This window comes from Hyaena hyaena, unplaced genomic scaffold (genome assembly GCF_003009895.1).
Source record: "Hyaena hyaena isolate Hyena2069 unplaced genomic scaffold, ASM300989v1 scaffold_152, whole genome shotgun sequence".
Lineage (NCBI taxonomy): Eukaryota > Metazoa > Chordata > Mammalia > Carnivora > Hyaenidae > Hyaena > Hyaena hyaena.
In genome coordinates, this window is record NW_024080784.1 from 1,967,118 (window position 1) to 1,992,138 (window position 25,021).

Below are 25,021 nucleotides of genomic sequence, written 5' to 3' on the forward strand. Positions count from 1 at the left end.
GCACGCAGCCCTCTGCTTCTTTGAGAGATATTGTGAGTGCTGTTTAAAAACAAACTAAACAAAATGGAAGGGACAATAAAAGTAAAACAAACTGTACATCCTAATAAATATGATGCAACTGTTAGTCTGTGCTCTGTCTCCCAATTTTGAAGGGAGACTGCTTGTGCTTGGGCAGAGGGGATGGTCAGTCATTTCACTATGTTATAAATGAGGTGCGGGAGATCCAGAGAGTTGAGGCCAGGGCCTGAGGTGTGTTGGGCAGGCTGGACTTCCCCTGACGTGCTGACTCTCAACTGTCTGTACTTTTTATTAGATCACACGGCCTCTGTCAGAGCTCCTAATGGTTGACTATTGGAAAAGATACTTTAATAACAATTTTACTTCCTCACTCAAGGGTAGGTCCCAAAGCTGATGCCCTTGACTTTGTCTATCTTTCCATGAGAATGCAGATACTCTTTGACCCCGTGTTTTTGCTTTTCAAAGGTTTCCCTAAGGAAATAGTCAAAGATATAGGGGAAGATATTGCTACAAGTATCTTTTTTGTAGTATTTTTCATAATAGTGGAAACATTACAAAAATAAGAGAAGTCTAAATAGGGGATACATTAAATGATAGGTCTAAATAACAATGGACTAGGGAGTCATGCAAAATGGTGTATTAAAGGATATTTAATTTAGACCAGTAGGTCTAAAAATACTATCAAATGAAAAAAGCAGATTCCAAAATAAAATGGTTACATTTGCGAAAGAGAGGAAGAGTTCTTTTCCTTCCTGATTATTTCTGTTTTTGAGATCTTCTATAACATGTATTAATTCGTTAAACTCAGTAAAAGTTATCTCAAAAAAGAGCTCCCGTTAGGGCATCATTTGAGAACCAACACAGCCACAGAATGACAGTAGGGACATTGTCAAAACTGAGATTTAAGATACATTGTTTCTAATTCCTGTTCTAGGAGCTCACTGCAGAACTTTGGCCTTTCAGACAACTCTCTGAGCAGGTGATGAGGAGACCTTAACGCAGAAAGTGTCCCAGGCTTGCAGCCTCCTCTGACTGAGGTTACTTGGGGGAGGGGGGTCCCTTCTCTGTCCTTCCTTCCCCTTTTCCTGTCATGTTGGCCTTCAAAGGGGGTGAGGACCCTTGAGGACAGATGCCATTACCTGCCAGGAGAATATGTATCTATTTGGAAATAAATCCAAGAGTGAGGCTAAGGCCTCTAAATGCTTTCTCTTAGGAGGAATCCGCTAACGAGGAATTCAGGAAAATCTAATCAACCCTTATATTTTCTCCTCTCAGGTCTCTGGCAGGAACTAACGTTTGAGGCTGTCCTCCCTCACTCTCATGGGCTCCCTCTCCCTGTTGTGTGTTCTCCTGTTTCAAGGTGGAGGCACCCATTTTCTGGGGTGAGTGGATTGCGGAAAGGTCAGACGGAGAAGAATGATGAAAAGGCTAAGTCAGAAAAGAAATTTCAGCTGAAAACTGTTTACTCTTTTCTAGGAAATAGAGGTGAAAATAATTGACCGGATTTTGTTGCCTTCTGTTCAGCAGTCCAAACGGAACTTGGAGCTTGCTGTGAGGTACTAAGGGCTTAGCTCTGGCTTTATGATTTTCAAGCATGCTCCTACTCGCATGAGATCTACCTCAGAATCGGCTGGATCCAGTAACACTTTCTTTTAAGAACTGAATTTATTTTGCACCTTCTCTTACACGGAGGAAACCAGGTTTACTGGTTGAATATGGTGGTTCATTCTTAGAATGCAGTCACTTTACACAGTAAATATACATAGTTAAATGGAGCAGTTCAATATAAATTGAGGCAAAAGAGGCTGTGGTTGGTTAAAAGAACTTATTTCATCCTGCAATGCTGAAGACTGGAAGGGTAGGAATTCTTTCTTAAAGAAGTCCCCACCCCCCTCCTCAGCCCAGCCTCCGCTTTCTCTATTGGAGCTCTTCTCATTTGAGTGTATGTGCCGCGATTATTTTTAGGTTCCTTCAGTCACAGGTTTTCTTTTTCTCTTTTTCCTAATACACCCAACTTTTGGATGATATGTCTTGACTCAGCTATTTCCTTTCTATTCATTCGTTCATCCATCCATTCATTCATCCATCCATCCATCCTTCCATCCACCCACTCACTCATACAATGCACCTCAAGGCACCATTGGGTGTGAAGCATGTGGCACCCCAGCTAGCAGACATGGCTTCTGTCCTCAGGAAGCAAACGGTTCTCTCATAGGGCTAGTATGGGGCTCTGGACTTCATAAGTGGTCCAGTAGCTAAGGAACGATGAGACAGATAAGACAGATAAATCCAGCAAATTTTTGCATAAGAAACAAGATCATAGGAAGGCACAAAGAATATTGTGATCTTCAGGTCACTTTTGCAATACTGAGCAACCTGGCAACGCATCTCCATTTACACCCCCTGTCACTGCGGTGAGCACCACCACCTGCCACCTGAGGCCCCTGATGAAGACAAAGGAACCCTTCTCTCTTGTCAGTGAACTTCTTTGGCGGGGGGATCAGGATTGTGTTCTCACAGCGTTTGTTTTGCAAGCTCCTACTTAGCTGGTGGGACGCTGGATATTCCTCCACCCCGCTGAACCTGCCCAACTGTCTCAAAGAAGCCTTTGTGAAAAGAAGTGGGATACAAAGGAATATAAATAAGTAAACCATCGAAATATCACCAGACTCAGGAACTGCCTTTCTACATATGCAGTCCTACTTCTGTACTCCCTGGTGGGACTCCAAAGCCAGATCCTCATTTCAAAATCAACCAAAGGCAAGAAACCTAAAAGCAATTTTAGAGGAGCAAATAGAACCTTGGTCAGAGAGAAGGATGCTAACGCCAAGTTTCTGGTAATGAGCGCCCTCTCCTACTGCTTGCTCCTTCAAGAAGCTCGTCACCTGTCATCCAGTTGCCCTAAGGGCTGTCTAACATCAGTGCAATTTACAAAATAAAGCTCAAGAGGTGCTTTGAACTCCAAAACTTAAGAGCTTCTGGTTCTCCTAAAAGCCCCATGTGGCATTTTCTTCTCATTTGGGGCAGTAAAAAGCACATAAAATTTACTATCTTAACCATTTTCAGTGTACTGTACAGTAGTGTTAACTATATGCACAGATTATTGTGCAACAGATCTCTACAACTTTCTCATCTTGCACAACCGAAACCCCTACGGCTGTTAAACAACTCCATTTGCCCCTCACTCCCAACCCCTGGAAACAAACATTCTGTTTTCTGCTTCTAAGACTGGATTACAGAGATACCTCACAGAAGTGGAATCATGCAGTATTTGTCTTTTTGTGACTGGCTTATTACACTTAGCATAATGTCCTGAAGGTTAATTCACGTTGTAGCATGTGACATGTTGACATGTAGAAGGGCTTTCTTTTTAAAGATTGAATGATATTCATGGTGTGTATGTGACAGGTTTTCTTTACCCATTCATCTGATGGACATTGAGGTTGCTTCCACCTCCTGGCTATTGTGAAGACTGCTGCAAAGAACATGGGTGTATGGAGGGAGTCAAAGGCAAGCTGAGAGCAAAGCACAACTTAGCAACTCCCTCCCCACTCCCAGGTGGGATGTGTGGGACATTCCTGGCACTCCTGTTTGCCCAAGAACAAAGGAAAGGGAAAAACCAATGGTTAACTGATAGACATCAGTCATTCAGGACATGAGTCTCCATCAGTTGGCAAATGTTTTAATGATTTACAAGGAAAAAGGCAATCTCCAGAAACCTAGAGACTCAGTTTCCTGGAGCCCTAACATCACCCTCCCCTCCACAGTGATGTGGGGAACAAATGCAAGAAGAAAATGTAAATAAAATTAAATTTCCTTATAACCTACAGCCCATTTGCAAATACTTGCGACAGGTGGAGTATAACATTTCTCCAGGGACTCCCTGCTGTCTTAATGTTAATGCTTTGCTAGAAGGAAAAACAACCTTAGCTTGTCAATAGCTAGGCCTCCTATTAGACAGTAGCTAAAGTCTTCTTTAGCATATGAAAGTTCTTTTGGAAACCTCCCTTTTGCCTTTACCTCCCCCAACTCCATGTATGTCATCAGTCACTCCTCACAAACCCCAGTACAGCTCTTTCTGTCCATAAGTCCTGTCTCTGTGCTTTAATAAAATCACCTTTTTGCACCAAACACATATCAGTAATTCTTTCTTGGTTGTTGACTCTGGACTACCACCACCACTCGAAAAGTGCATCAGATGTGCAAATATCTCTTCAAGATCCCATTTTCCATTCTTTTGGATATATATCTCCAGAAGTGAGATTGCTGGGTCATATGGCAGTTCTGTTTTGAATTTTATTGAGGAATCTCCATACCATCTTCCAAAGTGGTGGCACCATTTTACACTCCCAGCAACAGAATGAGGGTTCTAAGTTTTCTACCTCCTTGCCAATGCTTGCTCTTTTCTTTTCCTTTCTTTTTTATAGTGGCCAATAGACAGATGTCAGGTTTTGATTTGCAATTCCCTGCTGATGAGTGATGTTAAGCATCTTGCTGTATGTTTGTAGGCCATTTGTACAACTTTGTAGCTAAACAATAGTACCACCAGGGTTTTCTAGTTAGAGCTTGTAGGTGCCCTATGGCTTTGGCTGTAAAAAGACTGGAACTTGGTTTTACTGTATTTGACAACTGGAAGGCAATCAACAATCACTTACAAGCTGAGTAAGCAGTGAGATTTTTTTTGGTGTGGGCATCCCCTGATATTTCACTTTGAAAACAAGCTACTGTATTGATTACTGTATGCCCAGGGATAATAAGCTATTGATGGAAATAATGAACAGATGTATTTCACTTGGAAAAGATAATTTTTCTCCCTTTTGGCATTTTATATAAAAAAGGGGGGTATCTTGAATACAGAAAGAGATATTAAGAATTCCTGCTACTTGCTTTCTCTGTGTTAGTGACTTTCCATAATGAATGAGAAATTTATGTTTTGAAGGCCCTATGTTAACAAGGGATAATCTTTCTCCAGAAAAATCCAGGGTAAGAAAGCAAGTCCAAGTTGTCATATACAAGTTGACTGTGTCCCTGTGTTAATGTGGGGTTATAAGGGACAGTGGTCACTGTGTCACTGCTCACCTGTTACAAGGTAGCAGGGAGGTGATACAGAGCCTGAAGCCAGCATTCTTATTGTCCTTTCCTGGCCTTCCTCCCACCCCCAATTTTCTGTGCTCTTCTCTGGGGACCACAACTGCCCTTTGGTTTCACCTGCTGGAGATGCACTATTCTGATGCAATTGCTTGTTATGAATCACCATTTGCATCTCTTAAAATCCCACCAGCCTCTCCCGCCCCCCAGATTAGTTCACTCACATTACTTTCAATGCTAGTACTTGAAGATGTCATGTAACGGGACCCTGTCATTGTACACATAAGAAGACTGAGGCCCCGAGAAACTAAGTAATTCCTGAAAGCTCACCTGTCTTGTTAATGGTATCGTTTCTGAATTTTCCTATTTCTTTTTCCTGACAGCGGCTCTACCATCTTCCCAAATTCTTAGGCTCTTATCTTGGGATGATTTTTTGAAGCCTCCCTAATTTTTATTCCCTTTACAATATCAGCCACCAAGTCTTAATGATCCTTCTTTTTTTAAAAAAAATTTTAAATGTTTTATTTATTTCTGAGAGAGAAAGACAGCGTGAGCAGGGGAGGGTCAGAGAGAGAGGGAGACACAGAATCTGAAACAGGCTTCAGGATCTGAGCTGGCAGTCAGCACAAAGCCCAACACGGGACTCGAACCCATGAACCATGAGATCATGACCTGAACCGAAGTTAGACCCTTAACCGACTGAGCCACCCAGGCGCCCCAATGATCCTTCTTTCAAGGTTCTTCATATTGTCAACCCTCCTATATTTCAACTGTCTTCAGTACGTCATTGACCCATCCCTGTATTTCTAGGTTCCTGTGATAGCCTCTTTATCTGATTCACTTCCTTATCTGATCTACCAGTGATTCACAACTCTGGCTGCTCATTGCGTTGACCAGGGGCACACTTAGAAAAAAAATTACAGCATGCCTGGGCCTGTGCTCCCACCCATGGCCATCAATCCCCACCATCATGGGTTAAATGGTCTGGGGAGAAGCCTCTGTAGAAAGTTTTTAAATACAAGTTCCCCAGGTGTTTCTAACGAGTAGCCACGAGTTTGAAAACTCTTTCCGAAAAAAAGGAAAAGAAAACCTTTTCCAAACGTGTTCTTCACCACCCCTAAGATACTTTGGCCCCATCAGTGTGATGCTCAAGAATCTTCTGTGCCTCCTCATTGCTGTTGGTGTATAGATATCAGCCTCTTCCAAGCAGTCACAATTCTTGCACTTCTACTCCCTCTGCTTTTCAGAAGGTTACCCTGTGATGGGTCTGTGATGTGGGAAACAAAGGCAAGCTGAGGACAAAGCACATTCTAACAACCACCCCTCTCCCCAACCAAGGTGGGATATGTATGACATTCCTCATGTGCTCCTGGCTGCCCAAGAACAAAGGGATAGGAAAAACAAATGGTTAACTGATACGCTTACCTCCCACATGACATGGTTCTCTATCAGTTTGTAACTATTTTGATACTTGACAAGAAAAAGTTCTATCAATAGCTAGGCCTCCAGGATCCTGTAAGTCTACTTTAGAATATGAAAGTCCTTTTCAGGAGCACCTGGGTGGCTCAGTCAGTTGAGCATTCTACTTTTGGTTTTGGCTCAGGTCATGATCTCACATCTTCATAGGTTGGAGCCCCGCATCGGGTTCTGCACTGACAGCATGAAGTTTGCTTGGGATTCTCTCTCTCCTTCTCTCTCTGCCCCTCCCCCATTCCTGCTCTCTCTGTCTCTCTCAAAATAAATAAACTTAAAAATAAAAGTCCTTTTGAAACCTTCTCCTCATCTTTACTTCCCCTAACTCCCAAGTATATAATCAATCACCCCACACAAGCCCAGTGCAGCTCTTTCTCCCCACGAGTCCTGTCTCCGTGCTTTAATAAAACCACTATTTTGCACCAAAAACATCTCAAGAATTCTTTCTTAGCTGTTGGCTAGAACCTCAACACTTCAAACCGCATCAATTTGCTTCTTAGCATCAAAATCATCTCCTACAGTTTCTATTTGTAGTGTCCTTTGCTCTTCTCTTTGCTCATCCCAAACCTTCTGGTCCTTCAAGGGTTATCTTAAGATTGGCTTCCTTCAAGGATCCCTGTCTGACTATTCTGGTCATTATTTCCCCCTCTTGTTTCAAACTCTCTTGTCATTTGGGTTTACACTGTCTTGTATTTGCGCCAAGTGAGTATTTTCAGCTTTCCAATGAGATGGAGAGCTCCTGAAGGGGAGGGAGGAACGATGCCACATTTTTTTTTCCTGTGGCCCCCATACATCAAACAATGTCTGATGCATATCATAAAATAGGACAATTTGGTTGAAAAAATAGACCCAGAGGGTAGACAAAGAGCTAGAGAATTTTTCAGAATGGCCCCTTTTTCACAGGATGGTAAGTACATGATCCTATGCAGACAGACCTAATATTAGCCTTTGTTTCACAGTCCTGCCAAGTTTCTGGGAGACAATTATACATCATGGCACTTCCATAGTAAAGAAGAAATTCTGGCATATTAAACTACAATCGGTTATGCCAACATAGGGCAGAACTACAGTTTGAGAGAAAACACCTTATAGAAACATTAAAACTTAGATGAACCAAAAATAATTGTCTGGAACATTCAATTAGCCAATTCTTCTCCACTCCACTCTTAACAGAGAGAGATACAGTATAAGAAAATAAACAGACAAGCAGGAATTTATGAAAACAACAATAACCAAAGCCCTACTTCTGATTTAGGTTGAGACAATCAGTGGAAAGTTGGGACACCATCCTATGCCTTCTGCAACCATCTACAAAAGCTTACATTGAGATTTGCTGTCAGAATAGCTTTGTGATACTGCAAGACTTTTAGTCATTCATTCACTCACTTGTTCACTCTGTAAAGTACCCTATTAATAATCCAGGGTGATAAGCAGTATTTGAATTCTAGAAAGGGGAGCAAGAATGTGGATATTGATAATTAAGCTGCAAAACAGAGAGTAAGAGGGAACAGGAGAAATATAAAGAGTTTTGGGATTTTAGAGGACTGGGATATTACTTGTGATTGGTGGACGTGGGGAAGGATTCACGGAGGGGGCAGCCTTTGATGTGGTTCTTGAAGGAGGACATGATTTGGGAAAAGCGTTTCTCAAAGAAGGAATCAGCATGTGGCCCAACCATGAAGGTGGGAATATACGACAATGGCAAGTGCTTCAGTGTAGCTGACCGTAGATATGAAATAGGATATTGTGGGAGATAAGAGATAACACCGATTAGGATGGGGCCAAATCAGGGATGGCTCTGGGGACTAATTTAAGGGTGTGTGTGTGTGTGTGTGTGTGTGTGTGTGTGTGTGTGTGTTTGTGGAAAAGGTCTTTGACAGGGGAAATCCTTAAGGATAACCAATTGCTCTGGTATTAACAAGTTGGGAAGATTGGCCAGAGCAGTACAGAAAACAGGTAGGCTATTTAATCTTGGGGAGTGGTCCTAAATTAGAATAGGGTGACAATAGGAATGGAGGAAAAGGCCATTGTGAGAAATGAGAGACACAAAATCACTCCCTCTTGGGAACTGTTTTATATATATATATGGGGAAGGCTGTCAAGATGGTTTTGAGGTGGTTGATGAAGAGGATTGATGGTCCCTCAATTGATGTGTTTCAGAGGAGGAGTATTTTTAGGAAGAAAGATCATGAATACAATTTGAATACACAAATGTGGGGTATCTGGCTAGAAATGTCTAGCAGGCATTGGGAACCTCAGGGTGGAGCTGTGGAATGAAGCCAGATATGACAAAACAGAAATGAGTCATCTGCATAGTCTTGACAGGTAGAACCCGGGGGGAGAATGGGATCTTGAGGGAAAAGCTGGGGAAGGGCGTCACTGGATAGGAAGAATGTTGAAAGACATTCAACATTGAAAGACACTCTGGAGGGGAATCAGAGCAGTAAGAGAAAATCCAGCAAATATACTGATCCGTAGTGTTAACTATTCTAGGGAGTCCCAAGGGGATACAGGATTGAATCAGTCACTGGATTTTGTTACCATGGTAAGATTGGTGATCATTGAGGGGACACTTTCAATGGAAACTTGATGATGGAATCCAGATTTCAAAGGGCAAAGTGTCCCCAGAAAGGGAAATTAAGCAGAGGATGCTTGTTTTCAAAGTGCTTTGTATGTCAATCCAGGAACGTAATACATTTGAGAGTGACTTTAATGAGTGTGAGATACAAAGTGTGTGTGTGTTTTTTTAAGTAGGCTTCACCCCCACTACAGAGCCCAACACAGGGCTTGAGATCATGACCCTAAGATCAAGACCTGAGCTGAGATCAAGGGTCAGATGCTTAACCTGCTGAGCCACCCAGGGGCCCAAGTATTTTTTTTTGTGAACAATGAGCACCATGTTTTCCTTAAACATGCCCTACTTACATAATTCCCTTAGGGGAGAAATGGTGCCATTTATCTTTGTACCCTGCCTATCGCTGCCCTCTGCAAAAACAAACCAGAGAAATCAGGCCTTAACCCCACGACTGGATCTAAGCAGGAGCTCTAGTTATTTGCCATCTCACTTGTGGATTCCCAGCATGGCTCAGAATGTGGAGAACCATGTGGGGAAGTCCTGTGGTGAGGTCCATGGAGACTAGTGCATGAAGGCACGTTCTCATCCACAACCTTCATGATTGCTACCATTTATTGAATGCTATGCACCTAGCATTGTGCTAAACCAGGCAGTAAAGTGGATTCTAGTCCCTGCCTCCTCACTCTTTCCTAACCCTGCTCCCAGGCCATCTTGGGGCAGAGCAACCACTTTTTCATCAAGAAAATGGGTCATTCTCCCTGTAGCCTTCCCGAAACCCTCTTTCTGGCTCCCATCACTCTTCTCTTCGGTTCTCTTCTTGCTTTTTGGATTGTCCTCACCTGATCTCTTACTTGTCACATGGATGTGACCATATGCCATGGACTCTCCTCTCTGTACATAGAGGGGCCTCTGGGAGAGCTCATCCCCCATTCACAGACCTCGCTGTCCCCTCAGGGACCTCCCAATGCTCCGGTTCCTCCCTTGAGTGCCTTATCCAACTGCCCTGTTGGTAAGAATCCTTTGAGCATCTGTAATTCAGCAAGTCCAAATGTAATCTCGTTATCTTTCTAAACTTCCTCCTTCACCGTTGGGGTCATCTTCCAGTGAGCCCTGGGCCACAAGCCACCTCCCTGACCCTCTTCCTTCATATTCGTCATTCACCAGTTTTGTTGCTTCTATCAATGGAATGGCTGGAGTATCTCCAGAATCTATTCATAGTGTGCTATTTCCATTATCATTTCCCCAAGTCTGGTCTTATCATGTGCCTCAACCTTTACAGTAGTATTTTAACTGTCTCCAGTTTCCTATAAAATCCAGTATTGAAGAATATTCCCAAATACAGATATTTTCACCGTTTCAATCAAACAATTTTTCAGTGACGTCTGGTTATATAAAGTCCAAATTCCTTTGCTTGGCATACAATGCCCTTTCTCATCGAGCCCACCTTTGTGCTCTTTAATTAGGGCCTCCGCTTTATTAATTAGCCTATGTGATAACTGTTCGCAACATGATTCCCTGGCTTTGGTCAAACTGTTTCCTCTGCCTGGAACAATCTTACCTCTTGCCCACACTGGTGAAATCATATTTGTCATGCAAGTTCCAGCTAAAATGTAAAATAGAACCTCTACAACTCTGCTAAGCAGATTTAGTATATTGCCTTCTTTGGACTCTTATCACTCCTTTGCCAGTACTATTCCTACTTGACCCTCTGCCTGGTTTTCTCCCTGTCACTACTACTTGCTTGTGAATGCATATATAGGCAGAGACTCTTATTAATCTTTATATCCCAGCATTAAGTAAGGCACCTGATAGATGTTGCTGGGACTGGACAGAAACTACAAAGAACCCTCTGGTGCTTTTGTTTTTGTTTTTGGCTGGTGACAGTGGTTAATTGGTTGATTCAGGTCCCCTCACCCTCATAGATTACAGACTAGGTAAAGTAAATTAAATTGCAAGCATATGCTTTTGTCAGAAACACAAATCTATACCTGTTTAAACCACAGTCAATGGACTGTATTTCCCTATAGTTATTCCATGGCTTTATGGCTTTTCCAGTAAATTGGAGCTTTCTCCTTTATGCTCTGATTCAGGCTTCCCCTGATCAATGAATATCCTTGAGAGACAGATACTTTAGAGAAATGATACATTTAAAACATTTGTTTTTTAAGGCATCCTCAAGGAATAATTGCAAATGTGTGTGTGTGTGTGTGTGTGTGCGTGTGTGTGTGTGTGTGTAATACTTATATAAGCATAAAAGTATTTGGTAAGGAATTGTTAAGGAATATTTAGCATTAGGCCAAATAATTCATTTAGTGAGTAAATATTATCTTTCATGTTAAACTTATATCAATCCCAATGGCAATCAGCAGGGTCATTAACAGTTGGAAAACATGTTTCAGGAAAAATACAGAGAGCTAGTTGAAAAGACTTTGGTGGAGAGATGCTTGGCCATGGCTATAACAGTATGTGTGAATGGGGTCACATCAAATCTGAATTGAGAAACGTGTCAGTCTGATTCACGCTTCTGTGGGGACTGAGCATGGTATACCTTTTTGCTAAAAAGTCAAGCTGACATTTTTAAAATCCTTGTCCTACCTATGAAATTGTGGCAGTAGCCACCTGCCCACTGCAGGATTTGACAGTGGAAACGTGGGCCCCTCGAGAGATGTGTTTGATGGATGAAAGGTTGCTGGAACTCTATTTGCAAGGGTATCATCTATATTCTGCTTTATTTAGGTAGAGAATTTTTTTTTCCTTAAGCCTTTTTCCAAGTGTTAGGCTCAAATATAGCCAACACTTAAGAATTTTCATTTTGAAATAGTGGTAAATCATTTTCAGATACAAAGTTATGCCTACTTTTTAAAAAGTCACAACTATTCACCCCCCCCCCCCTAAATTTGGTGCATCCTTGAGCACGAGGAAGGAGAGTGAGAAGTTCCAGTCCCGTGTGGATAACGGCCACAGGGCAGGAGGGGGAAATACCGTGATGCCAGGGGATGTTCAGAGATCCTAGGGCTAGAATGTTTGGTGACTGTGGCTCTCTTTCTGTCTGGTGGGAAAGGGGTGCCCTGGGTTGGAGCTGTCTGAACTTGGGTTGAGAGGAAACCAAATTAATTGTTTGCATCGAAGCCTGGGAGGATTTTTGGAAGTGTGTGGAGCAGAACTCTGTCAGTGCAGTGTCTGCTGTACCCTCCCTCTCTTTCCTTCATGCTGGGCCACTCTGGGCCAGAACCCAGGAATTTGGTGCATCTCAGGTTTTCAGGAACCCACAAATCCTATCCTTATAAGGATAACATGTCCTTATAAAGATAATGTAAGGTCTCAGCTACATATATTTTCCAGAGCACTAGCAGTAATTAGACAAGCTACTATGAAAGAAAAAGCATTATACATCAGTTACAAACAATGCAAAACCAAAGCTCATTAGAGAAAGATAATATTCATGCAGATTTTACAAACCGTGTCTTTAGGGTGGCCCAATAAGTAGAAATATGGGGACCCATGCTTGTCACTTTTCATGCACATGGAGAGACTGGAAGGTACCATTCCTAAAGGAAGGGGAGGAACAGCCTAGGACCAATCATTAGAATTAACAGAACCAGTGACAAAGATATATTATTACTGTTAGAGTCAAGATTGCTTAGTATGTTTAGAGCAGCTGAATACAAATTATCTAGGCAGTAAGAATAAAGACTTTAAGTAGAGCTACCCCTGTTGAGCATGCAGCATGAAATTAGTGCAAGACTGAGCTACATGTGTACTCCAAAAGTAGATTTTTCTCAAAATATTGAGGGCATCCTGAAGCGCTTTTAGGGAGGCACAGATGTTAAAAAAATGTTTTTTGAAATGGTCATATCAGAGTTTTTGTAGGATGGTCCCACAAATATGGGATGTTTAGCAATAGCCGCTGTCATTTGAGAATCAGACACAGTAATCAGTTCCAAACTATGAACAACTGAAAAAAATGAAGATGCGGTGTGCCCATGTTTATATCTCTGTTTTTGCTAATAATCTCATACGTTCTTATAGCTCCCCTCACCTCTGACAATTTGTTTATTTATAGTCAAAGTGCACAGTTGACTTGCTGAGTGTATTTGTTTTCTGGAAAAAAATAAAGCAGGGAAAAGAAGCCCAGCCCTGCCCTGCCTACTCTCCTTTGAGGTAGGAGGGCTCACCTACCCAGGGTCATGCTCTGAAGCTACCCTCTCAGCTACTTCATGGCTTTGTCTTTTTCTCAGCTCTTGGGCTACAGGTCTTTATCTACACATAGATGGGTACTAGAAACTCTAGAATACCCAAATCAATAACCTCCAAGGGAAAGGCCCCAGGAGGTGCAGCAACGACCACCCCCCCTCGCCCGCTGCTGTGTTCTCTCAGCTCTGCACAGCACGAGGGAAAGGCAGGTGAACATGAAATTAATGTGATTGGAACAACTTAGGCCATGCAGCTCAGACATTTTGAGCCTGATGCACTCCTTGCTGGCATATATATACTGATGGCGTTCCCCATCTAAATACCTAGCTTGCTCCAAACGGGGGCCCACATGACTTCAGTATGCAGAATGGAACAGCACTCCACATAGATTTCTGATTATGCCACATGGAGTGCCTTTCACAGCATGGTGTGTGTCTGAGGGAAGGGAGACCAAGGGTGAGCACTAACACCTTGGGGTTAAATGGAAAGCAGAGCCTCTCTGTGGTAAGAAAACTAATGCTTAACTGCGGATGTTAGAAATGGAAATTACATTTCAGGACTTATTAATTGAGTTTACCATTTAGCCCTGCCAAGATGCAAGTAATTTTGTACCAAAAGAATCAAGCTGTTTTAGTGTCACACAGAGAGAAGGCTCTCATCTGGTTTTAAATATGACCTTTACTGGGCTTGAAAGATACACATGCTAAGAAACCTCATGGACAGAAGTTCAAAGAACCCAGAACATGGTGGAAATAGATTGCTGTGAAGGCTGGGGCAGAAATTGCAGTGAAATGTGAAACATGGAGAGTTGTATACTGGCGTATTGAATGCACATGTTATGAGTGTGTATGTTCAGCCCTAACACCCAGCTTCCTGAAGAGGCCAGAGTCAGGATGTGTTAGAGAGCACATGCTGAGAAAATCAGAGACCTTTGTTCAGTAGTGTAAAAGCAGTTATTCTGTAAGCACATGTCTGAGCCACATTACAGTTAACAGGTCTTTAGTCAGGACAAAGTGTGCGTTCATTCTATGAAAAACAACAACAACAACAACAACAACAACAACAACAACAACTGAAGCCAAATAGCACATTGAAAAATGTGTGTGATTCTCAGAGTTTAGAGATTTCGCTATAATTAGAGTGCATAATTCAAGCCTGGAGTAAGGCATTATATAATTTCATCTTTGGTCCTGACTGAGGGAATTAAGTTAAAAAGAAATGTTAAGAAGCCTTTATCAGAAGAGGAACATTGCCGCAATCCTTTCCTGCAGCAAGGCTGTACGCGTATTTCTCAAATAACAAAAATCTGGCTTCATGGACTCATTATTTCTTCCATTAGCAATGGAAAGTTTAGAGGACCTTAGTTATAAAATGAAAGCTTGAAGGCGACTTGGAGAATCCGCGGTTGCTGGTTATAGCAATCGGCTGGACCTATCCAAGAATTTGTCTTAAGGAACTGGATACTACTTTGAGTGCCTGTGAGAGCAGAGTTTTGTTGGCAAACTCTTTTGCAGGGATTGAAGCCTTTTCTATAACAGCTCTACTTTGAGACAAGAGAAAATCAGACAGCGGGGAAAATAATTTTGGCATTTAGCACCCTCTTCCAAATGAGTGCAGCAGAGGGGTTAGAAGCTTATCTCGAATCAACACTTGAACCTCAAGGTCAGACTGTCCTTTGGTGAGGAGGATGGGAGCTGAGGTCAGATGGTCAAAAAAAAGCCAGACATGGAAAATGGGAGGACAATGGGAGGAAGATCTAGTCTCCTTTCTTTAAGTTGTAATGAAGATGTGTCTCGGGACAAAAGCCATTTAGATTGGATGCACAAAGGAGGAGCCGCGGAGTGGATGAGGCACACCTGACAGTAGTGGGCAGGAAGTAAAACTCCTATGCACCCGGCCTTTATAGCAGAACCAGAGAGGATACACCCCATAATCTTGGGGGCATGGCATTCCCTGAGATGGAGCTTTAAAAATACAGAGTCCTGGGCCAGATGCACACAATCATGTTCGTGTGCATATATTCACACAACTTTAAAACTATGCTGCCTGCTTAACTTTGATCCTTGATCTCCTTTTCCCCCTCCACTCTTGTAAAAAACATTCTCTTAAAGTAGTGACTTCCTGGGGGTCCATTCTGACGTGCTTACAGCATTCAGCAGTGTTTTCTCTAAGAAAACTGTCTTCTCCCAGATTTTTGAGGAAAAAGTCCTCCTTGGGAGAGCCCAGGTTCACCCTGGGGGAAGGAAGGGAATGTTCTATCAGAACCTAAACTATGACTCTCCAGGATAGGTTACTGGAAGCACTGGGATATATAGGTTTTCCAAGATGCATGTGGCCAACAACCTAAGTGTTTGGAAAATGAGGGTAGTTGGACTTCAAAGGTCAAAATGGTTCTTGTTGGTAGATTTATTGGGTACTATGCAGTCGAACATATTTTACCAGAGTCTTAAATACCTAACAGCTGAGGATTTGGGGAAGGGGGTCATTTACTATACACTTAAGAGAGAAAAACACACGTTGGAAATTATGTAAGGGTTTCCAAAGAGAGCAAATATTCATTATGGTCCATGGGTCCCAATAAAACAATGTGAAGTGAGATTTCATCCTTCTCCTGAAATCACTTAAGATAATAAGTGAGGTTTTTGCTGGAACAGTGGGGAAAAGGAATCTCAAAGTTGTGTGTTTTTTAAGGAAGCTTCTGTCTCTGACTCCATGAAGTGGGAACCTATTGGGAGCTTCACAGAGCACTTCCTGGGCTCACCTATATGCTGCAGAGCAACTGTGAGCCTTTTTAGGCAGGATGGACCGTGTCCTCTGTATGATGTGGCCCAGAGTTCTGCCTGACAGCCTGGGCTCTTCCTGGGTCTGACTCAGTAGAAGTGTGCCCGAGTGATTTGTGGAACCTCTCATGGAAAAAGAAGATACACTCAACCATGAATGTCAGAAGGTGAAATTAAATTTCAGAATTTATTATTGAAGCAAGCTGCCTTTTGCCCCATTAAAAATGCAGTGAATTAGTGCAAGGGCTATGGAACCACTTAAAACTCCCATAAACATGGTCTGTGAGGAAGAAACCAAGACAATGGAGACTCTCTCCTTTTCTCATGGGGGCACAACAGCTCACCCACAAATGCCTCTGGCTGTGAGGTCATGGTACTCCAGGTTTCTTGGGGCTGAAAGCCACAGGAGGGGAAATTTGCAAATTTGCCAGATGAAGTTTTGGTTTACTAACTTAGAACTCAGAATAATTCAGACAAGGTCTAAGCAGAAATTTACCTATACTCAGCGAGCCCCTTCAGAAAATGTACAAAGCATTGGTATAAATATTACAAAGGTAATGCTTAACAAACTAAAGAAGCCAAGTGCTTTTCAAGGATCCTTAATACTCTAGACGTATTTATTGAATTCACAAATAATTAATAAAACCCACTTAAATTTTTTACCAGAGCAGATCTTTAAAGTCCTTTTAATCAGTCACTACTGATTCTGTTAGATTCTGTTACAATCAGTGGTTACATGTATCCTCATTCTTAGATTGTCAGCTCACTCAGAGTCAGGGCTGTACCTTGTGTTCAGTGCCTGCAAAGTGCCTTGCACATCGTAGGTGCACAAGAACATCCTGATTTAGTTAAGGGAATAGTAATGAAATGAATTAATGATATTAATTACAAGATTTGTCTTGTATTAATATTTAGTAGGTAGATACTGTCTGCATTTATCTTTGTATGATCAGAGGGAAGAAAACCCTTGCCGAACAAATAAATATAAACAAGATTATAAGAGTCTGCTTATAATGTTCACTTGTAATATATATTCTTGTCAATATATGTTCTTTTTTTTGAAATTTTTATTTTAATCACCTAGTGCTCATCATGACAAGTGCATTCCTTAATCCCCATCACCTGCTTTATCCCATCCCTACCACGCCCACCTCCCCTCTGGTAACTATCCGTTTCTTCTCTATAGTTAGGGGTTTGTTTCTTGGTTTTTCTCTCTCTCTCTTATTTCCTCCTTTGCTCATTTGCTGTTTCTTAAGTTCCAAATATGAGTGAAGTCATATGGTATTTGTTTTTCTGACTGACATATTTCACTTAGTCTTATACTGTAGCTCTATCCATGTTGTTGCAAATGGCCAATGTATATTCTTGAAAAATAAACAAATAAACATTGCCTATTGCCATATAAGTAGAGACCAGTACTGCTTAATCTGGTGCTCTAATATGGCCATTGTAAGTCATGTGTATTTCCTGATGAAAGGCAGTCTTTAACTAAACAACTATTTGGCCCATTCATTTCTTTAGCTATAGTTACTGACTCCTATCTTTTCTCTACTTACTTAAAGCAGTTTTATCATACTTATAAAATGAAAACAATTCCATTTACCAAAGACCTGTAATCAAGTCCAAACCCATTAAAGACATAATTCACTTTGAAAATGGAAGGGCAGAAGTCAGATTCACAGATTGGTTCTTTCTTTTTCCCTTTGCGCGGGCATTCGGTGTTTGTTGTCCCTAGGCCTCTGGTACGAAGAAAACTGCTTCATCCTTGTAACCCTGCCTGACCTCCGAAGACCCACAGCCTCCGTTTGCAAGCAGCCTCTCTTCACCTTGGTAGTCATAAAGACCTGCTCTGTTGCTTCTTAAGAGGATAAAAAGGCTAGACCACTAAGACCAGAAAGCATATTTCTGTTTTGCTTTATTTTGAATTTTGGTCAGATTTCAACAGCGCATATCACCAGGGGAAAGGCCCGAGTTGGTCCGAACTGCTGGATTTTTATTTCATCCAGTGGCACCTCCATTGTCCCTGGCCCTGGCTCTGTGGCTCAGCATCTAAATCAAGTAAGTGTTCACCTCGGTTCCTTGAATGCTAATGAAGGACACCTGTATTTCAAGACAGGGAGCTAATTTGTATAATTTATTCCTGTGCAGCTTTCGAACCATGATACATGCTTTCTTCTCTCTTAACCTTTTTAGATTTAATTCAAATAGCAACAACCAGTGTTAAGGAGGGCACTACTTTTGAGGCGTCGTCTTCAGAATCGTTTTCTCAGTACGGTCGAGTGAAATTTCCTTATTGCTGCCAGTTGTTGAGATATGTGTCAGGGGAGGGGAGCTCACGCTTCCCGCGGAGTTTATAATCAACAAATTCTTATCCTGAGGACTAAAGTAGAGTTGAAGTATCCATCTCCTTCAAGAACTTAGCCATAAAAGCAACTTCTTCAAAGCCCTTATCACTTGCCGACTCCCCTGCAGCGGCTCGCCAGCCTGTGAGCAGCCCCCTACCCTCGTGGCTGTATTTACTGATTTATGCCTCTGACTTGGCTGGGGTGTCGTCTGCTGATGAGTCTTGCAGTAATTATGGATGGCATATTTGCAGCATATTTATTCGTCTCCTCAGCTCACTTGGATTCACACTGATTTTGTTTAGTCAACAATCTGACAGATTACCTCGGTATTTTTTTCTTTTCGATTGTACCTGCACTTATCTCTGTCACAGATCACCTTAGGAACTCAGGGCAAGAGTTCGGTATTTCTCTTGACTGAGATCAGCTTTTCATTCACGTGGCCAAATGTCCAGATAAGGGTCTTGCTTCAGAGCTGCTGTGAATATGGAATTCTGCAGGTATCAGAGGGAGGGCTGGTGGGTATCAGTTAAAACCCTGCCACAGGCTGTTGGTTCACTCGCCCGACCTGGGTTAAATCTGCATGCCTCCCTAGCAGGTTATGTCTCCTACAGATTCTGGTGACCCCCTTTAACTATCTTTTAAGGATGGATTTTTGCTAAGTGTAGGGTCTTAAAAGGCAAACAAAGGAAACAAATGCAGGATTAAGCTCACAGTTGATGAAAAATTCAGTGTTCCTGTGATGAGGGTGCATTTGGACAAAGTGGATTATATTATTGGTTATATCTATTGATAACTCAAGCATTGTCTTTCATTGTCCTTGCTTCTGTTATTTGGTTTTGTTACCTCCACCGGCTCCCACCTCCCTCCCCCCCCTCGCCTTGCCAGGTTCATTAAAATTCTTTCTTTTATCTTGCACAAAATGTTCTGCTTCATGATATAGTCTATTTAACTGGTGCTGAAGGAATTATGATGTTCCTTAGCTGTGGGCATTCCTTTTATGCTGGGGCCATTTGTAAAATGACTGTGGCTGCTTCTCTGGCTTGATTCTGGCACAGGAGTTCACACGGCAGCCTTGAGACTGTTTTCCTAAGAGGGACCTGCTTGCAAGGTTGGCCACTGGCTGGTCTCTGGGACTGTGACAGGTGAATTGTCTCCTACACTAATATAAACCCTTCCCTAAATTATAAGAGCATCACATGTATAACCATGCAAACAACATGGTTTATGCTGAACACCCGCTTTTCTTACAGGAGTCTAGAATTTTGGTCTGTAGTAGGTAGAGGGTGCCTGTGTGACCAGCACCCAGTATAAGCCTTGGGCACCAAATCTCTAATGAACTACCCTGGACAATAGTATCACACCTTTATTGCTGCATTTGTATTGCTGGGGCAAGAGTGATCTCTGGGTGACCGACAGAGAGAGAGAGAGAGAGAGAGAGAGAGAGAGAAACAATAAAGAAGCCTACACCTGGATTGCCCCAGATTTTGCCTGTTTTCCCCCTTATGATCTCACTGTATCCTTATTATATCATTATAATAAATCTTAGCTGTGAGTACGACTATACTCTGTGTCCCAGGAATCTTTCCAGCAGATCTTTGAATGTGAGGGTGGTCTTAGGGACGCCTGAGACACCCTCCTCATTAGTCACTATGACTCCAGAAATATCACTTGATGACATTTTCCTCAAAGATCTTGTCTGATCCCTAACCTTCTTGGTTTCTCATGTAAAACCAGGCATCTTTCAGCTTAGATTTTCCTGAAGTACTAATGTTTACTTAGTTTGTGATTATTATTTTACTTCTCTAAAGGAGAAGATCTTGCTCTGCTCTATTAAATTAGTTATTTTGGGGGGGCGCCTGGGTGGTGCAGTCAGTTAAGCATCTGGTTCTTGATCTCGGGTCAAGTCATGATCTCACAGTTTGTGAGTTCAAGCCTTGCATCAAGCTCTGTGCTCATGTGTGGGGAGCCTGCCTGGGATTCTGTCTCTCCTTTTCTTTGCCCCTCCCCGATTTGTGTGTGCTCTCTCTTTCAAAAATAAATAAATAAATCTAAAAAAAAATTAAATTGCTTATTTTGTAACATAATGTAAAAAGTTAATTTATAATCAAAATCTATGTCAATCTAACATCAACAGTAGCTGACAAACTCTAGCCATTGGCAAGTATGATTTAATGTTACATTTTAGAAGAATATATTTAGAAGAAACTCTGCAATACTGCTGGAGTTAACCATATTGACAATTGGCCCCTCCAAACTGGGTCCAGAGGTTTAAGAAACCCTGCTTGTTAATTTTGGAATTTAACCTTAACCTGATATTCCCGATGATGGATGAATTAATGGGATCATGGTGGCATGGTCCTGAATTTTTGTCTGGCTCAAAAACATGTTTTATTTTTTCTTAAAGATACTTTGAGACAGTGTCATACATTACAGTCTGAGTCATGCTGCCGATCGGACAATGGTGCTGTTGTAACTGCTCACTACAGGCGAGCTGCTGAAAATATGGACCAAATAGTGGCTTTCTAAAAGAAAAGAAAGCTTGGGATAGCCATGTTGTTTAGACCAACTGCCTGAAGATTAACTTGTTAGGACAATAAAAACAATATTAACTCTATGGAAATTCCTTGGTATAGATAACAGGTCTTGCCATGGAATTAAACATACCTTCAAAATAAAGTATTTTATAGAAGTGATTAATTCACGCAGGTCAGTTTGGTCTTCAGTACGGAATCATGTATTGCTCTGGGGTGCAAAAAGTTACTCTAGTCCAAGAGTAAGATTCTTTACAAAGGGATTAGTGCTGGTGCCATGTAACAGGATCAGGCCTGAGCTTGTTGTTAATATTAATATTTAAAAATATTTTATTAGATCCAAACATTAAGGATAGGACCTGGCATTAAATCTTTCCTTGGGCACAGAGCCAGGCCTACACAAACTTCTCAACACTTTCCTTAATTGAGTATTTGCCAATCCTTTTGGGGTTTCAAGACCATGAAAACAAAATTTTTAAGGGCATTTGAATTCAGATATTTCAACTGAACTCAGGACTACCTGCTAGCTAAGGAAGTGTTCAGTCCATTATTAGGTAACTTAGGCAAGTTACCCATAATTAAGGTAAGCACAATTTGAGAGGGAAAAGTGTTATTTAGAATTTTTTTGTGTGTGTGGGAGGGTAGGGGAAATGAGAGTTGATTTATCTAGATCAACAATTTAAGCTAATTATTCAGGACCATGATTAAGTCCCATTGCCCCAATCTGGACAGGTATCATCTGCACTTGCTTTTCACTGATATCTGTCTGTCTTTCTGTCACTCTTTGAGATTAATTACAACCCAGCTCAGGGTGTGATGCTTCTCATGTAATGGCCACCCAGGAGTTTCTTAGTTAAACTGTCAGTGGTGCCTTAAATGGGCTGCTGAGAAATAACACCATTAAAGACTTCTGAAGGCAAGTCTAATGTACTTCAATGCCTTCCTGAAAAGCACAGAGATACACAACATTAGAGTGAATTTTGGGACAAACCCTAAATGCCAAGAAAATGCAACCACTGCATGAAGTTGACATTCTAATCTTCCCACCTGAAGATTTTTTCTTGTTTGTCCCCTGGCTCCAGTCACATACCCTATAGGTCAGTGCCATTCATGAGCAATTTTAGGAAATACTTGATAAATTACTGTGGACTCAAATGAACAGAAGACTGTTAGTCAAATTGCAAAAGTTCTAATGTATAAGTGGTGGCTGGCTCTCCCTGCACGCTCAGAGATGCCCTGAAAGGTCCTCTATTTGCTATTTTAAACATCACTTAACCAAGGGAGCAAAAGAAAGAACTCACAGACATATAAATCTTCAGCTTAAATGTATATATGTGTGTATATATCTATTGATAGCCAAATCTATATTTAGGTAGTCTTAGAGAACTGATATAGTTTTACAAATAAGCATAGCCATTTACAGTACACAGAAGAAACAGGAAACAGGTGAATCAAAACGTGAAACGTACCATACTCCGGGACTTGCCCTGTCCCGCGTTTCAGCAGCAGACGGACCCTTCTTCCTCCCGACTTGATGAGCTCTATTGCTCTGGCATGTGTCATGTCCCTTGTGCTTTCCCCATTGATCTCAATGATTTGATCTCCTACCTGTTAATTAAGAAAACATTAACTCAGCCAAGGATGGTTCTACTCAACTTGCATTTCCAACAGATTAGAAAAGCATCCCTTAAAGATACTGGTTTCCAGAGAGCATCTGAACAATTTAATTGCAGCCCGCAGCTTCTCAGAAATAGCTAATTCCTGACTACATCTGAATCTGACCACCAAACTTAAATTTACCTTTACAGAAATGAAAATATCAGACCATAAAGTTGGGGTGATATGTTATTTATTTTTAGTCAGTGTGGCAGAGGCTTTAATTAAACTTTTAGCATTTAAAAAAATTAGGAAATATATTTGAAGCTACAATTCCAAACCTTGCACCTTTGCTTTGAAACAAGAAGTAAATATTTTAAGGCCTTTTCATTGAACACAGTGCCAGCTTTGGACTTAGTGCAGCATTTAATTCAGCATGCTGGATGAGATGATTGGTTTTTGGCCTTCTCTGAGAATTTTTATCATGCATCATTTAAATTTCCCTGGGTGCTATTGTGATATTGCCTTCTTTGTAAATATGGCTGGTTGACATTCAAGTTTGATGATGAGTTTTCTATCACAGTTCTTTGAATTAAAAATGAGATCCTCCATTCTCCACACATGACTAATGCCCTTGTAAATCTTTGCCATGCTCACACCTGATTGCCAGAACTGTTTGGTTAAATACCAATCCCTCTTGAATTGTTAGAAGTGCCCAGGCTGCATAAGCAATTCCTGTTTAGCCTTTGTGAGTAGATAGCTGGAATAAAAGAGGTTCAGCCATGAACACATCATGGAACTCCCACAGTACCATTACTGTCAGGAACCTTTGAATTAAAATATGTTTCATTTCAGAGCAAGTCATTTAAGATAAATTAGCCAGGGAAAGCACCATGAGTTGCTTTGCAAAAATGCTATTTTAGTTGGGTCCCTAGAAGCAGATCTAAACTCTATAATGCAGACAGAATTACAAATAGCAGAGCATTGTCAAGATGGGTGCTGGGCAAGAACAGGAATAAAAAGTTGCCACCACAATGGAAAGATGGCACTAAAATAAGGCCACTCCCCACCCTACAAATGAGGGGAAAGAACAAACACATGTTTGTACTAGTAAGAGAGTAATATTTCTGTTTAAAGAGGATCCTCTAGGGGTAAGGACTTCAATGTAATGAAGGTAAAGACGTCCCCTTCCCCTTTGTGTAAGTGGTCTTTGAAAGTATGGTTTTTGGGCAGTGGAAGAAGTTTGCCTCACTGGTATGACTTCTACATTTCACAGAAGAATTATGAATGACAGGACCAAATTAATTTGTTTTGGGGGCAATGTTTGCAACATTTTTGTTCAGGTCTCCTTAATTGTCCCCTTTCCCATAAGGCACAGGCACAGCCTGAAGTTGAGTAGCTTACCAGAAGCCACTGTATCCAAGCCAGAGGCAGAGATGGGACCAATTATTGCTCTCCCAGCAGTTCCCACCCATGACTGAAACCTCATGGTACAGTTAAATTGTAGAAGTAGCACAAACGTTCCAATGAAGTTATAGTAGAGTCTTCATTCTTAGCCAGACTCTTCCTCTGAGCTTCATACTCACACATCCCCTTGAATACTATACATCTTCACCTGGATGTCCCACAGGCAACTCCAATTCAGCACTAGCAGTCTGGGCTTAGCATCTTTCTCCCAAAGCACTTTTTTTCCTCTAGATCTGGTTAACAGTACTACCACTCACTCAAGTGGGAAACCTGAGGGGCATGCTGGGTCTCTGCCCTCATTTTTAACCCATTGCTAACTAGGACAATTCAGGTGTCTACCTGGATTATTCAAATATTCTCCTGTCACTCTCTCACCAATATCTTCTTCTTATTGTCACTGGAGTCATGCTTCTAAGAGAAATCTCCCCAAATGCTTCATTCCTATTGTGGCATCCAGAGTTTTCCATATGCTACTGTTCTTTTTGCTTTCTCCCCCTTTTGGCCTGGTGATCTCTCAATCTTCCTCAACGCCAGCCCAAACATCTTCTCTGGGATTCCTTCCTCAACCCTGTCTTCTTCGCAAGCAGATGTTTCTAATCTTTACATTCGTCACTGTACCCCACTCTACTATTTATCACACCTTGTTACAGTTATGCGTTTCTGTCTTCCCTCCTAGACTTAGACCTTCTTTACTCATCAAATAATTTCTGGGCACCTACCATATGCTAGACAGTCTACCAGGGTGATAAGATAGAGATAAATGGTATAGTATTTATCTACAATAAGTTGTCAGTCTAACTGGAGGGAAAGTGGGTAAATAAGATTATTATTCAATATACCTTTGCTATAACAGAGATATTAACAAAATGCTAAGGAAAAGCAAATGAGGGGGATCTAACTCAGAATGGGTGAACTGGTATGCAGGGAAAGCTTTCTGGAGGTGGTGACATCTCA

The 25,021-nt window shown here is 41.5% G+C and overlaps 1 protein-coding gene and 1 long non-coding RNA gene across 3 annotated transcripts in view; one reads left to right on the forward strand and one right to left on the reverse strand.

Moving 5' to 3' along the window:
• The window catches only part of MAGI2 (membrane associated guanylate kinase, WW and PDZ domain containing 2), a 1,134,938-nt gene that overhangs the window by 67,041 nt on the left and 1,042,876 nt on the right, over positions 1–25,021 (reverse strand). The window contains exon 21 of the mRNA XM_039239084.1: positions 22,474–22,612. Within this exon, the coding sequence (XP_039095015.1) occupies positions 22,474–22,612 (139 nt within the window). The remainder of the gene's footprint in view (positions 1–22,473; positions 22,613–25,021) is intronic.
• On the forward strand, positions 729–2,045 carry LOC120236356. 2 transcript variants are annotated; one of them, XR_005529641.1, is made up of 3 exons: positions 729–1,055; positions 1,294–1,400; positions 1,495–2,045. It is a non-coding gene; the product is annotated as an uncharacterized LOC120236356 (long non-coding RNA). The 2 variants fall into 2 exon arrangements; XR_005529642.1 differs by having other exon boundaries at positions 729–997.